The sequence below is a fragment of the Trematomus bernacchii genome, unplaced genomic scaffold, assembly GCF_902827165.1.
Source record: "Trematomus bernacchii unplaced genomic scaffold, fTreBer1.1, whole genome shotgun sequence".
In the NCBI taxonomy this organism is placed as follows: Eukaryota; Metazoa; Chordata; class Actinopteri; order Perciformes; family Nototheniidae; genus Trematomus; species Trematomus bernacchii.
In genome coordinates, this window is record NW_022987513.1 from 5,449,388 (window position 1) to 5,466,065 (window position 16,678).

Consider the following 16,678-nt stretch of genomic DNA (forward strand, 5'->3'; position numbering starts at 1 on the left):
CTTGAGTAACATTTTTGAATGAAATATTTTTATTTGTAACAGAGTATTCCCACACTCTGGTACTTCTACATTTTCTTAAGTACAAGATCTGAGTACTTCTCCAATCTCTGTCTAAATGTTAAGGCCAGAGGAAATAAATGTGTTGTTTTGTTTTTTTGCAACTAAAGCCGAACACACCTAAATCTGGTATGAAGGTGTGCTGCATTGATTTGGTTTGATTGTCGTAAAACTACACAGCACAGAACAACACAGTTGTTCGAGCAGCTCTTGAAGGCAGCACGTCTCAATACAGGAAGTCTCGAAAGTTTTCAGCGCAGTGGCAACTTGTTATGCGTATTTCTCTGTGCACACGCTGCTGTTTGTGTGTGTGGGAGGCTGAGGATGGTCAGAAAACACTCGAGTTAATTGCGACAGACAGTTTTAACTTAGGAAGAGGAAGGAGGGTATTTTTCACAGATACGCCGCTGACTGTCGGAGAAGACAAGGACATTTTGGCTCCGACATTTCTCCCTGACTGTTACTAGACTGTGTTTGGCGTAGAGACCGTTTCTAACATCGACATGTGGGAACAGGAGGAATTCGCAAAACACTGGAGGAATGAATTTCCTGACGGAAAGGTACCAACAATGGACTTGAAGTCTGTAGAGGACATCGAGTCGGAGCTGGAGGCGAGCAAAGCCAACCTGAAGAGGCTGCAGAAGGCTCTGGCGGAGGAGAAATTCAAGGTGATCTACCTGCAGACCACCGTGGCTCGGCAGAAGAGCAACGACCCGGAAAGGTTTGAGGGCAAAGATGAAAACTTTAACGCAGAGAAGCGTTCATTTTCTAAGACGGGGGATATTAGGAAACCGCGGCAGAAGGAGGATGAGGGCGACGGGCAGAGGACCAAGGTGTCCGAGGCTGGGGGCGTGTGGCTCCACGCGGCAGGTAGTACACCGGGTGTCCTGAGCTCCTTCGGGCGGGAACGAGCCAGGTTCAGCGGCAAGACAGGTAAGCCCGTCCCCATCCCTGTCCCGCCACGGAGGTTCGACTTTCAGAGAGGGGACACGGCCCCACCTGTCCTTGCCTTACCGAATGATAACGACGTGGGGAGCGACCGAGAATACGAGGATACGGAGCTGAATGAAAACTTCGTCAGGAATAACTTGTTGGCTCCAAAGATGGGCGGCAGGGACAACCAGAGGACGTCTAATGCCCTGCGGCCTTTCCGCCACAGCAGGGACTTTGACTCCGGAGACGACGGCAGGCTGTCCCCGTCCTTCCCGCAGATTCTCTGCAGACCCTCCCGCGGCTCCGGCTGCAGCACCCCGGACCGGAGGAGTGACGGATACCTGAGCTCCGACCACGAAGACTCCTCTTCTGCAGGTAAGAGTTTTAATGTCAACACTACCACTGCTTTTGTTACCCGATATAAAATATTAATAAATACAAGAAACAATATTACTACCCCCACAATAACCTGGTATAACACAACACAACGGTGCAATCAATGGCCATGGCTTTTCTTAAGTTATGAGACCCTTGGTGATTATCAGGATCAAGTAGAGCAAATACACTCTTAGTGCAACAAGAGACCTGACAGTAAGTAATTCAAGACATCTGGGTTGCAGCAAAGGACAATACATAAGGGGACTAAAACATCTCAACAGATGACAGATGACATTTCATTAACTATGGCATGTTTTAATAGACACAGTGGATTGTCAACAAATGCATGTATTGCATTTGACTTTAATCACCTCAGTGTGCACAGACTGAGCAGCTTGTCAATATTGTAGCGCGGCCTGTTCACTGGCCTGCAATCCACAGGACAATTGATCGGAAAAGTTATGTGATGTCTGTGGCTAGCCAGCTCTTCCATTTGGAGCGGACATCATAAAATCAAGAGACCCTTCCTAAGTTTGGCTCAGGACCAGACCTAAAGTGAATTGCTCTAAGTGGATGACTTTAGAGAGCTCACGCCTCATTTTGCATTTTCAGGTAGAGGCATAACAGGGAACAGTAATCAACCAGTACTGATTAATCAGATATTTCTTGTTTTTGTACTACTCTGCTGCATCACATTTTCTTGAAATCACGTGGATTAGTGGTTTACCTCAGACTAGGCCCAAGGTATTCTGTCTATGCTTTTGCTGCAGTACATAAACAGAGCCTTAAAGAATGTATGTGCTATTGCATTAGTGTTGACATTATGTGTCTTGTGTGTGAAGCAGTCAGCATTAAGTGGTCTATCTAGGAGCCTGAACTGATTTCTCAATTGTAGCTACGGCCCAAAAATGAAGAGGTCTGCTGGTCTTTTAGATTAACCCTGAGGGGAGCTGCAGTGTAGTTTAGAGCTAAAAACTGTTGAGACCTCAGATTATACCTAAACCCCCAGATTAAGGTTATAAAGTGAAATGGAAGCTACTGCAAGATTGTTTTGCTGACATGCTTTGAGTTGCAGAGTGGCTTGAAGGAATAGTTCAACATTTAGGAATGCACTTTTTTGCTTTGTTGCCAAGAGAAGATTGGTTCCACTCTCATGTATGTGTGGTACATATGAAGCTATTTCCATTTGACACTCAGTTTAGCATAGCATAAAGACTGGAATCAGGGGCGTAGGAGCCCAAATGCTTATTTAGATGTTATTTATTGTCTTATTATTATTATTATCATTATTGTTAACACCACACACATTTGTAATTGGCCACTCTCGCACATGTTAACATGGATGTGGTTTATGGTATTTAGGGCACCTGTTGTTCGGGGTTTGTGGATGACAAAGCCTGATATTTTCTGTTGACTGTACGGTCTTAATTTGCTTATTGTTTGTTTATTTTCTTTGTTAAATATCCTAAAACTTTAACTTCAGTACAGAATTGTTTAGAATGTGTCACAGCTTTGAGCCAAGTTTAACCTCTAAGCGTCATCATTTATTGGGAAATTGTCGCTACAGGGGGAAAACAGCTATAGACCTTTCTGATGGTGACAGAATCAGCATACCAGCAACTCTAACAGTCTTACACTCTAGGGACCAGACACATTAGAAAACGATACAAAAGTGTGATGCGTTTATGACATTCCAATGGCGATTACAGAATTGCAGCCCCATTACAAAATGTATTTACTTCCCAGCCCCTGAGAAGATGGTATCAATGAGCAAAACAAATAATATGGAGGCTTATCCAGGATGTAGGATTCACAGAAATACAGTATGGTATGCCATTACATTGTCACTTCCTCCTTAAAGTGTGGCGCAATATTGACAGTGACACAGATTGTCTGCATGCCATGAGTCAAAGGTCAATGACTAACTTGAGCATTGGAATAGATAGAGGAAGACAGACAAAACCTTTTTTTTTGTGACACATCCGTTCCCAAATCTGTTCTTCCCCTTAATATTATGGAAGGCTTAATTATTTTTGTAAGCTCATTTTCATTTTCTGTGGTTCTGTTGATGGCTTCATGGTAACTATAGGGATTTACTGTATTTTAACTGGTCTGGATTATAAGGATTTTGTTAAACGACTGACTTTAGTATTTGAACAAGAATCACAAAATAAAGAAACATTAGCCATAGCAGAAAGAGACCTTCCGGCCCAATCATTCCTTTCTGTTACATGTAGGCACCAGTGAATTAAATGGTGATGCTAAAGGGGAATAACATGTTGAAATAATTGTATTAAGCAAACCAGGAAAATCTTCAACGTCATTTTTGAAGGTTGTCATTTAAAGTCACACCTTTTGTTGATATGTGTTACTTTATTATAATGAGACGTGAATTTGTGGGAAATGGCTCTAAAAGAAAGTCCGTTGACATGACTCACTGTGAGAGCGTCTTCCATCTCAAGAGCTAGTCTTGTTTCTGAAATATTGAATGAACCAAGAAACTGAAAAGAAAACAGCTGCATTGTTTTCTCATTATGACACGCTGTTTGTCTTCCATTTAAGTTATAGGGGGATGCATTTCCCGTAAACCTGTGGCTCAGTAAGGATAAGCAGCACTTACTGTAAGTCCCTTAATCTATTCCATCTTTGTTGTCCGGCAGGAAAATGATGTTGTGATCTGAACTGGGATAATCAGTGGAAAGACTTGATTAAACAATAGAGGGTGTGTCGAGCCATGGGAAATTATTATGTGCCCGCTACTCACACACACACACACACACACACACACACACACACACACACACACACACACACACACACACACACACACACACCCCCACTAGCTCTGGGCACATGCCAGGGGTCTTGCTCATGCCGAGGCCTTTGTGTGTTTGCTGGGAAGAGGTCACCCATCAGGTCATGTGTCTGAAGCCACCTGTCTGGCCTCTCTGCAGGCTGTGATTCACCTCTGATTCACGCCACTGTGTTCTTCTAAACCGGGAGTAATCCTCTGTTATTTTAAGCTTTGTTGAAAATCTCAATGAACAAGTCTGAACAATAAAATAGTTTTCTTTATTGATGTTTGTTATTCATTAGCTTATCTAGTCACAGGCAGAAAACAATTAGTAGTGATAGACAGATACCAGTTTTTAGCTTTCATAACTATTTGAAGCATTCGTATGGAGAAATGTCAATTTTTTTTATTGATTGCAAGCAACATTAAGGTCAAATTAGGGAGTAAGGGTTGGTTATTTTTAGCCCCACAGCAATTTCGATCAGCATAGAAAATAAATTGTTATTTTCAAACGGTAAACACCCTCCTGTGAAGAAGTGTGACTCACTTTTTAATTGGTGATAAAGTTTCATTAAGCTAGTGCGATAGTTTACTTAAAGTTCATGTCAATTCATTAAGAATTGTTTGTTTCTAGACACCGAGACTAGAGCACAGTTTCCAGTTCCTCTTACCTACACCACACTCCGTCAGCTGCTAGCACAGAAAGTAGCCAGGTGTGAAAAATAGTACAACACAGTATTCTTAGATACTGTATGTAAATATTTAGTTCTGGAATGATAGGCTTAACCAACCAAGGCCTGATATTTAATTTAATATGAGCGTTACACACATAGTATTACCGATAAGAGATGTTTTGCGCTGACAAGTATTTTGGTTCTTGACTGTGGAAGTATCATTTTGGAATTAAAGTCTTTGGACTGAAGGCCCTGCTAAAACATACCATTCGGAAACATGTTTGATGTTAACACTGCAGTGAGTAGGTTGTATTTTAGATAATCCTATTAGAGCCAAAGTATATATATTGTTGTTGTTTGCAAGATGACAACACATCTGTGGTTTCCTACCCATTTTGGTCCCAGGAATTAATTCATAAGATCAGAAATGAATGACCTTCCCTACAAATGTGACATGTATCTTCAGTGGAGCTTTTTTGCACCATAGAGCTTCTGTTGAATTGCATCACATGCTGTGTCATTCAGCTAATTCTTTTCATGTCTTTGTGTATTGTATGCATAATAAGGACACTTGTTTTTGATAAGACTGTAGCATGGTTGATTTTGATCACTTGATGTGCTCAGAAAGGAGAACAGCTGAACAAACCTGTTCTTGTCACTCTACTACAGAGGAATTGCTGGATATGACACACATATTTCTTCTTTCTTCCAGTGGTTGGCTCTTTCTCCACTCGGATAAGCAGGGCTTGTCTCGGCCTGTCCTAAATAGCATGTGCAGCAGGGGAACATGTCATTTTGTTTCCATGTTAACACTCTGTAGTGTGAATGCTACCTCAGATTTGGTTTGTTGGCTTTCTTCATAAACCAGTGGATTTCAGTTTACAGGCTTTGAGGCCTCACTCCGTACACACTCCTGGTTTGTATGTGTCATTACTGGACAGTTTGACGGCTCAAGTTACTACAGAGTCTTACTGCAAAGTTAAGGCTTTACACTGGCAGAGAGACCTTTCAGAACGTATAGGCAGGATATCACAACAATCACAGTACGTTTCTCTCAAAACTCTCTGGCTCATCTGAGATATTTCCCAGGCAACACTGCTGTGGAGCTCAGGCATTTGGTCTAAAACAAGCAGAACTACAGTATGTGGCTGAATGTATACAATACTTACTATCAAACTATTAGTTGATGTATTATTGAGCCAATGGATGGAAAATACATTTATACATTTTGATAAAGGATTCATTGTTTTGTCAATTTTCAGCCAAATGCTGAATATTTGCTTGTCCCAGCTGCTGTCATTTGACATTTTTGTATTTTGATGGTACATTTTAATTTGGAGGTCTTTAACTGCTCTTTGAAAATAACAAGCAATCAAATATGTCACCTTGGGTTTCTTTTTCAGGGTGTTTTGACATTTCACAGACTTAATAAATAATCAAGGAAAAATAATCGTAAAATGTGTTGCACCCCTTGTATTGTTTTTCTCTTGCTTCTGTTTTCACTTGGACATTTGTTTTAGCCCACTTTGAAAGCTTGGGTAGTGGGTACTGTGATAATGCATCCAAATAGTCTAGCAGTAATGTGAACAATGGGACACTTTTTTCATCAAATCTAATGTCTCTTCAAAGTGTTGGCAGTCAAATAATCCATGGCTTTTAATCCTTGAAAGTACTATTTATGGCCTGACTTTTCCCTGTGTTGCCTTGGTGATGAATGAGTCGCCATGGTTGTGCAGGCAGGCAGACAGGATGTCTCTGCGATGGAGGAGGAGGTGTGGGTTTTGCAGCATCATCGCTTGTTTTCTAAAATGAATGCAGCACTTATATAGACCCAAGTTCTATATCAGAGGTGTGAAATACAAGTGTAAGAACAATTGTATATAAAGGTCACAATCTGTTTCTAGCATGTTACATATCTATATCCTCTGTTTTCTCACTTCAAAAGTAGAGCAATGTTCTACTTTTGAAGCTTCGACGGAAGCGTCAGCCAATCAAATTGGCGTGTATGCTGGGAGAGCCATACCGCAGGTCATTTCCTCATGTTCCAAAAAATGGAGGACAAAATCATTGTAGCGGTAGGGAATCACCCGGTGCTATATGACCAGTCCCTGTTCACCTACCGGGATACAAACCGGAGGAGCCAGGCATGGAGGGAGGTGGCAGAGACAGTGGGTGAAACTGGTAGGTTTTCGCCTGTTTGGGGAGTTTATATCCAGTGTACTTCGTTTGAATGGACAGCTAGCAGGCATAGACAGTATTTAGCCAGCATGGAATGTTGCATAAAATAGCACCATAGACATTAATGTCATAAATGTTCATCATATAAAGTGTGACATGTAAAACCTTTTATGCAATTTTGATTGGTTGTTGGTCACGTTGGTCGCGTTAACTCCCCAAGCTTCAGACACGCCCACCGCCAAGCTTCAACGCACGCCGCCGTGTGTAGGGGCCGTAACGGCTCGTCCACACAGCGGCGTGCGTTGAAGCTTGCCGGCGGGGGGGGCTGAAACTCGACCAACAACCAATCACATGAATCTCCCGCCCCGAACACACAAGCACGCGGTTTGATTGGCTAGAGCTTGTACTGGCATATGATTCGATTGGCTGACGCTTCCGCCGAAGCTTCAAAAGTTGAACATTGCTCAACTTTTGCAGCGAGCAACGCTTTTGAAGCTACGCTTCGCTCCCACAATGCAGTTCGGCGAAGCGTGACGTCACCCCATTCAAAGTGAATGGGCAGAAGCGTTGAAGCTTCAACGCACGCCGCTGTGTGGACGGGCCATAAGAGAAGTGTTGTTACCTCTAAGGGGCTTTTTTCATTTTAGCAGCATTTGCCTTAGTGCAATCCTAGTTTAAAAGACAGTCAGTCTGGTAACTGTAGCCCCACAAAAAATCCTGTGATGTGACGTCTGCCGAAACTGTGATGAGTGATTAAAGCGGTAAGGTGTTGGACCAGATGCATCATGGGGATTATCATACTAGGATTATTTAGGTTTTACAGACCATAAAGTTGTTAAAGGGGCCCTATTATGCTCATTTTCAGGTTCATGTTTTTATTTTGTTCCTCTACTGTGACCCGTCTCCATGCTTTAATGTTCAAAAATGTCTTTATTTTTCACTTACTACCTGTGCTGCAGCACCTCTTTTTACCCTCTGTCTGAAACCAGAGCCCAGTCTGCTCTGATTGGTTAGCTGACCGGCTCTGGTGTGATTAGTCAATCACATCACTTTTCGGACGTGTAATGAGCTAAAGCTTTGTTGTTTATTGATATCAGACAATGATACTACAGATTATTCAATTATTAATTAAATGTTTCGTTTTGTTATTGCATTCATTTGTATAGTACTGTATCATGTCTGTATCACCTTTTGTTTCATTTGTATTTTCTTTGGTTTTACACGCTCGAAAAAAAAAAATAAACTAAACTAAACTAAACATAGAGAAGTCCCGCCCCTTAGCCTATAAGGTACAATGTGTTGGAGTGCTAGCCTATAGAAAGAAGCACCATAGTGTTGTATGTGCTACAGTGATGTCACTATGTTACGGACTTATACAAAGGAGTCCAGTCAAGACTTTTCAGGCAGGGAACTTTCAGATTTTAGCCTTTGCAGACATTTTACATGCACTCAAAACTTCGAAGCACACTACAGGAAAGGGACAACTCAAAAAAGCATAATAAGGCCCCTTTAACAAACTCCTGCACACTGTCAAACTGGCAACAATACACTTATTGCCAACGTTTTGGTGCAAGACCTTCATCAATCAAAATCTTTAGGATTAAAATGTGGCATTATACTGAGCATTTGGTTTCATTGTTAACTGGCACTCTCACGTTTGTGGTTGTTCCCAGGGTTCCACATTTGTATCACTCACCAGCAAACAAAAGAATGGTTATCTATTGAGTAGGGATGGGTATCGTTAAGGTTTTAACGGTACTACTACTTTTATCGATACCGCTTATCGGTCCGGTCTTTTAACGGTACTCTTATCGGTTCTTTTGGAGAGAAAAATTAGGTAAACTAACTATATGTTGTATGTCAGGGACTACGGATGGAAATTAGCTCAAAGCTAAAATCCGGCATATTTACACTTGAAGCATTATTTGTCTAAAGTGTTCATTAATGTGCATTGTCCCTATTCAAATAAACAATTAAATGAAAATTAACAAATTGTGAACAAAACTAACATTGCTTTTTATTTAAATGAAATACATAATATTTCACATCAACAGAAACAACGTTTTAACAAATCATATTAAATAATGTGATGACAGAACTGTGAACAGAATGGCTGAAACTTTAACAAACTAAATAACTCAGTTCCCTCTAATCATTAACCCATGTTTGAATCATTGAGTTAGCTCCGTGTGTTGCTGCTAGCATACATAATATACCTGACGTGGAAACGTTACTCGTGGATGGGGCTACAGAGCTACTAGAGAGACAGTCGAACCCGGTGCATTCCTCCGTCTGAACGTGGTGCACTTTTGCAAGATGTTTAGACAAATTGCTCGTGTTACCGCCCTGACATGCTAAACTCTTATTGCACTTTAGGCAACGAGCGAGACGGGTAAAGTTTAACCACACCTCGGAGCGCGTTCTCTCCGCCATCACCTCCGTGTGTGTGTGTTGCTGCATGTAGCAGCTGCGTGTGTGTAAACTGCCCCGCCCCCTCACACACAGGCGGGGGAGAGAGATCTCTCGTCTGGATTGGAGAGATCGAAAATACAAAAAATGACGCATTTTGCAGTCTTTTTACGTATTAGAAACAGAGTTGGCGACACTAAAACTGCAATATAATGTTTGTGTAGCAATAATACACATGACATATTTTTTAGATGTCTCCAGTACCGATAAAAAGACCGATAACGTCGGAGCTAACGGTACCACGGTCTTTAATAATTCAGCCCCGGGGCCCGTTTAATACCGGGGCTCGGTACCCATCCCTACTATTGAGTGTCAAATGTTGAACAAGAAGTAGCCATTAGGCCAGTGGACAAATGATTGTTTGCACCCTGGTTCAACCTAATGAGGCAAAACACTAAGCATGTTGAGAAGTTTGTGTTTTTCACAAAGTTAGATTGTACAGCTAGTCTGGTCTTGAGAACAAATGAACCCCATTAAAGTAGAGCTTTGTTAACGGTGCCTGATTTCCCACCAGATTACTGTTGAAGGGACATTGACGCACTGCCCTGTGTGTGTTGGCATCCATTCCTAGGATCAACAAAGGTGTGAACCTCCCATGGTTTGCTATTCAGGAAATTGCTTCGTTGGAAAGATTTTCACAATGTGATGAGCAGGGAAAGGCTACAGGCTGACGACCCTGGCCTCTAGACAAAAAGCTGTACTCTCCATCCACCCTAAAAAGCCTCAGCTACTGCTCCCATCTCCCTTGAAACTGGGCTAAGCTGTAACACCCTGAGTCAACACGTCTTATAAACAAATACTAGACAAACAAACAGGACCTGCTATCTCACTCACTGCGTTTCCTTCAGATGATGGCTTTGTGCTAATATTTTGTACCGAGGGAATACAGAACTACAGGAAACACAGCGTTTTTTTTATGTGAAATTCTTGTAGTTCAAATGAAGTTGTGTTGAGCAGCTGCAAAACACAGTTGTGGTGGAGTGGTGGTTTTCCTGTCAGTTAACTGATTCATACAGCTCTGCTACAGCACCACTAAAGGAACAAACCACCGTGTGTCTCACATGAAAGTGACGTCAATACACTGATCTCACTGAGGTTGATTTGTAAATGAAATGAAATGAAGGAGATGCACAGGTTTTATTTAATTACAGACCACATGTCTTTCAACTGAGAAGAAGAGACTCACTTTACCCTGTTGTCTGTCAAAGGTTCTCAGCCTATTTCAGTGCACAATGTGAAAGTCAGTTTCCATGTGCAGTGTGCAGAAAGCTCAGGTCAAAGCAACTTCACATCTTTTAGGTTTTCGAGCAGTCATTTATTAATTACATAGACTCGGCCTGTATGCAAAACACAAACTCCTTTCTTCATTGTAGCCATTTAGATGTAAACGTTAACTCTGCCTGAAATCAAAGGAAACACCAGGCTACCTCTGATTGGCTAACTGCTTAGGCTGCCATGGAGACCCAGTGTGGCGTGTGTGGTGAGGAGCTGCGATATGTGTGTGTGTGTGTGTGTGTGTTCAGTGCCCACAGTGGGAAGCATTCTTCTCCAACACTGCCAGTGGGTGTGCATGGCCACACACTGTATCAGTTCATTACTCCCAAATGATTTTGGAGCTACTCCCACTTTGACTGAAGGGGGGTCAGCTATTTAATCATGAACTCCCCCAAAAATGTTTGAGGTTGATGGGTTTTTAGATTCCTGCATGTTGTATTAAACAACAACAACGTGTTCAGTATTGAATAAAGACACTCTGATGTAAATAATTCTGATGAACAAATCTCGTGAAATATACAAATAACCAACAATTTGTAAAATTATTGAGGAAATTATCAAAAGTAAACCTTATTTTATTAAATGTATTTCAATTAGTATGGGAACAATTTTGTTTTTCAAAATGTTTCCGAATACCTTCCCCCCTTACCTTTCAGTCAATCACATGTCCTCTGCCTCTCTTAAGCTAGCACACTCAACAGCTTTTTCACAATCTAGCCAACTAGCTACTATAAGCTGAGCAACACAAACGCTATAGTAATTCTGTATAAACCATCTACAGGCTGTTACTGTATATAAACACAGTGGACAGACACAGTAACTAAACGTCCTTTGCCATTACGTCTTAACTTTAGCTTAACATGGCTACCTACCTAGCCTGGTGACTAGCAAGGCTGTTATGAAATCTCAACCTATTGCTCAATGTGAGATTTTATCTCAATGTTTTTATCTGGTTAAATAAAGGTTAAAGAAAAAGAAAAAAAAAAATTATCAAAGTGAGAAAAGCAGTGTTATCTAGCCCCAGAGCGACCACAGAAAAATACTCTGTCTCTTGCTCTCTGCAGAGTTGTGTCTCTCTCTGCGGTACATATTTACAATCAGAACGTTGAAGATGCAACTATAAATTAACCAGCTAACGTTAGAAAGATATCTGTCTTTTCACTTCACTTCCCTCTGTCGAGATTAAATCACATTTGATAGACTCGTCAAAGGTGTGCACCTGATGAAATATTTTACTAATAATAAAGTTATGCCTTGCTTTGCATCACTAATGCAGCAACACACTTCTGTTGGGTTATTTCCTACCTTATACGACATTGAAGTGTTTGTCATGTTTTCCATTAGTAGTAACATTTCAGATGGATGACATTTTTGCAGAAGGAAGTTACCACCGGTCAGCATCTGATGACTCTGACTGATTGGGGAAGGACACATTATCTGAACAGCAATTGGTCCATGTTTAAGGATGTTATAAGATGACTACGTGATATTAGCTCACCACAAGTTCCTTATTTCTACAGCTTAGTATTTGAAAGTCAAAATCTCACGCTGTGTAGGCTGTATATTTCATGTCCTGTGAACTAGTTGTGACTGCAGTCTTTGCTCCTGTTCTGTCCCTGAATGTCGGGCTTTGTGTCTCCCTGCTGGTGTGTGAAGTTTTAACGGTGACAGTGTTACTGTTTCAGAAGGCAGCCTTGGGGAAATGTTTTCTTGGACTGTCGTGGACCATCACCTTTAATAAGTAGACTTGGCTCAGACTTTTGGCTTCCATAGCTCTCACAGTAGGACGTGGCTTTCATTGTTCCCTGAACACTGTGAAGTTATTCTTTCTCAGCACTGCAAGACATGTTGTCACTCATTTTCTTCTGTGTCTTTCAAAATAAATCTATTTGTGTTCTCAGCTTCACACAGGTAAATTGATGAAATATTTGCCTTCACTGAAGTGAGACATTTTACACCTGTAATACAGTAGGTAGTAGTACACAAAAGCATTCTCAAATCTCTCTCCCAGAGTGCACTGGTTAATGTCTTAAGGGACTTCCTTTGCTACGCTCATCACTTTCACTTCCTCCTAGATGCAAGAAGAAACAGATAAACACAACCACTAAACAGATGTTTTATACCAATTGCAAAATAGAAACTAGTTGTTCTTCCAGTTATGATGCCACATAGGGATGCTCCGATCGATCGGCTGATATTCACTCTTAATAGTGTGATCGGTGCTCTCTATAAAGGCAGATCAGGAGTGCTGATCAGATGATGCAAAATACATGACACTTTTCTCTGTGCGCGGCAAAAGAAGCTCGCCAAAATGGCTTCACCAGTCTTGCAGTTTTTTTAAGGTGTCCGAAAAAGACAATAAAATAGCGGTATGCAACGTGTGTGAAGCAGAAATCCTGCAGCTCTGTCTGCTGTGACGGACTGGTGAGCGGAGCAGAACACACACTAAGAGTTAGACCTAACACACTTAGCTAGTTTATCTACCTCTGGAACAAGCTAAACTAGTTATAAATATGTGTATTCTTCACTGTCGGCTCACTCTTTACTGGATTAGCGAGCTGCATGAGATACTGACGGGCTGTCAGGAGAGGGAGGGAGAGAGAGAGTGTTATTATCCAAAGTTAATGTAAACTTGAATAATGTACTTCATTTGAATGTAATAATTATGTTGTTTGTTGTTTGTGGAACAAAAAAATTAATTAATCTGAACTTTTCGATCCGTTACGATTATAAACTGAAGCAATATAAAAATGAGCCCCATTAACTGAGTTTTAAAAATCACTTTAAATGGAAGATCCCCATAGGTGGGTGGGGGGACCCACCCAATGATCGGATCGGCGATCGGTATCGGCCAATTCTGATTCCGGTGATAGGCGATCGGCCACAAAAACCCTGATCGGAGCATCCCTAATGCCACATAATGTTTATTCTGTCAGGGCTAGAAATCTTCCTCACTGGTTATCCGACTAATGTCTGAGTCAGAGAAAGCAAAGAGTTTCGGGTCACACTAGCTCCCGAAGTGGGTATTAAGTGTCATTGTGTGTGTGTGATCCCATGAGGAAACACTAGCTGCACCGAGCCTTCAGGTGTAGTGTTAACGTATACACAATGGCATGATACTTGGAAGAAGATCCCTCCAGTAGAGTGTTAAGGGAACTTCCTGTAGGACCACAACCTGTTTGTCGGGTTGTCGGTTTCTAACATGGCCTTGGCAAATATACTGAGAGCAATGCAACACGTAACTGTTCGCTTTCAGGATTAGATTTCATGCTAAACTAATTCTGCAACTTTCATTTAATTAGATACATTGTATTTGTCTGTGGCTCTTTAACAGCATGTACACACACCAAGACCAAACAGTGATAATCACCTTCAAACAAATGTGTGGTGCATCTACTTAATTTGACTGTTTCACAATAGCTTTGCAAGTGGCTTCCTCATAATAAAAGCTTTTTTGGTTAGATTTTTTTAGGGCTTTTTGCCTTACTTACTGCTGCAGTAAGGCTGCACATGCGACACCTTCTCTGAGGTGAGCTACCAGGGTGCCCACTATAACGGTTTTAAAGCCCCACCCCTGACCTAGCAAGCCGACTGTCATTAATAAAATCTATTTTAGTGAAGCATCAAAGAAAAGTGTTTTTAATTTTTTCCAGCAGGACTGGTAGAGATGTGTGACAAATAGCTGACTTTCACTGTTTGCTTTGTAGTAAGTGTTCCTCTCATGTGTCAGTGAGTGTGTGTATTCCTGATGACACAGATAACCTGATTCAGGAGGTGTGTCAGCTGCCCAACCAATCCCTCTGCAGCTCCGGCATCACATGTACCACATTTTATAATTCTAGAATGAAGCTTTAATGTCTTGAATTTACCACTACCTTTAGAAACTGCAAATTACAAAAAGAGTTGCCTGCTCAGCTCTTCAGATAGCGCTGCTGTTGTTTTCTATCCCTACACAACTTCATTTGTCACAGGCACTGTTGAACAGTTACAACAAAAGTTAAGCATGTGCTTTTTCCTGCAACCTCAAACACTTGAATGACATAATGCTTGTGAGAGCACACCCTAACTGGAGAGAACTTGTGGGATTGTGAGAAGGACACAGCACCCTCATGTGGACATCTTTCGAAAAGGCAATTTGGTTGTGGTGTGTTTTGTTTTCATTCTGTAGTATCAGTGTTTTTTTCAGATGATTAGTGGCAATAATAGTAATAGTGCTCAAATAATTCTGTACAGTGGGGGGAATTCTTTCTGCATGTTAATTATCTTTACTTGTGTGAGTAGTAACACAATGGGTGTCAACAGGTGTAACATGCGCAACTGTAGCTGGTGTGTGTGTCTCATATGGTGCGTTCAGGATCTCTTTTGAGTTAAAGATCCATCACAGTTGGGTTGTAATGAATTCCTTACATTATTGATTAAAATGCAGATAACCTTACTTGATTATATATTTCATGATAAATACTTAGAAAAATAATCCCAACTATTTAGTTAATTTTTTTGTCGATCAACTAATCCATTAGTCCACATGTCGTTGCAGCTCTACTTCAGAGCCCAACACAATCACTGTAGTTACGATACACTTGGAGGGTAAAATGATACATATCAGCCAGGATGCGTTTACTTTACGTAAGTGACGTGAAATTCCTACTTATTTTACCCTGCCATCAGTTTCTTTTCTTCCCTTTTCAAATTCCTTTACATTACCCATACTGAATGTCTTCACTTGAGCCCCTAAACCTGTGTTTCCAGAAACTAAACACTAGAGTGCAGTAGTTCTATATTCAGTCAGCAGTAGTTTAGCTGCATTCCCTGTATCTCCCTAAATAAAGGGGTTATGTGTCTCTAACATACACACACTGTATTAAAAGCTCCCAGCAATTTCAATGTGTACAATTTCAATCTAACAGAGATCTTTGTACGTCATTGACGGATATAGATCTCTATTAGATTGAAACGTTGCACATTTAAAATGGCTTGTTTACATTTAATACAGTATTTTTTTCAACCATATGTAATTGTTTTCTGAATGTATGTTACCTACAACCTGTTTTGCATGTGTTTGTCTCTGTTACCTGATGTTGGCTTTGCTTTTTATATGCCGACACATCAGATCAGAAATAAATGTGTCGATTGGATACGCGCTGCGGCATGGTGCCTTTGTGTTAATATACACACATAAACAAACAAACAAGTGCAGCTGTGCGTTTTCTTGTCTCCTCTAGGTTGGTTTAAAATGCCAGACTAGCTCACTTTGCATGCGAGTGTGTCTGCAAAAATGAAAAATCTAGCTTTTCTGTGCAACAAACCAACGCTAATGATGAGCAAACTGCATAAATAACACATGCGACACATCTTACAGTGTGTGTGCACATTTGAGTGTGTGTGTGGAGGGGCAGCTCTCTTTATCTGGTGTCTGTCCAATCACAGCATGATTCAGATGATTTCCACATTGACCTCAATAGATCAAAGTGAATTCAGCTGGCAAAAGATGAATACTCTCTCCTGCTCTCTCCTTTTCACACACACACACACACACACACACACACACACACACACACACACACACACACACACACACACATACACATACACATACACTATCCTCAATCTCTTTGTACCTTCTTCTTTTTCCTTGACACAAACAGACACATGATTGTATTTAAAGAAGTTCTGTCTTGGCACAAATCAGAGGCTGGTTTAATATAGAAACAGAAAACACCTTTCAGCCCACATTAGAATTCCTATATGAGTTGGCTTAAGACACAATGCACATCCTTTCCTGGGAAAACCAATTTTGATGTGGAAACATTTTAGATCAAAATAGCCTGAAGTCTCGATCTTATCCATTCAATCCACCTGCTTGGCCTTTACTACAAACGCACACGCACACACACATACACATCATAGTGGTTGGCTAGAC

General features: G+C 41.1%; 1 protein-coding gene across 1 annotated transcript in view; it reads left to right on the top strand.

The window, feature by feature from the left end:
* The first annotated feature begins 302 nt into the window (after positions 1–302).
* The window catches only part of abr (ABR activator of RhoGEF and GTPase), a 126,551-nt gene continuing 110,175 nt past the window's right edge, over positions 303–16,678 (top strand). Inside the window, exon 1 of the mRNA XM_034152866.1 lies at positions 303–1,365. Coding sequence (XP_034008757.1) covers positions 561–1,365 — 805 coding nt within the window. The 5' untranslated portion in view covers positions 303–560. The remainder of the gene's footprint in view (positions 1,366–16,678) is intronic.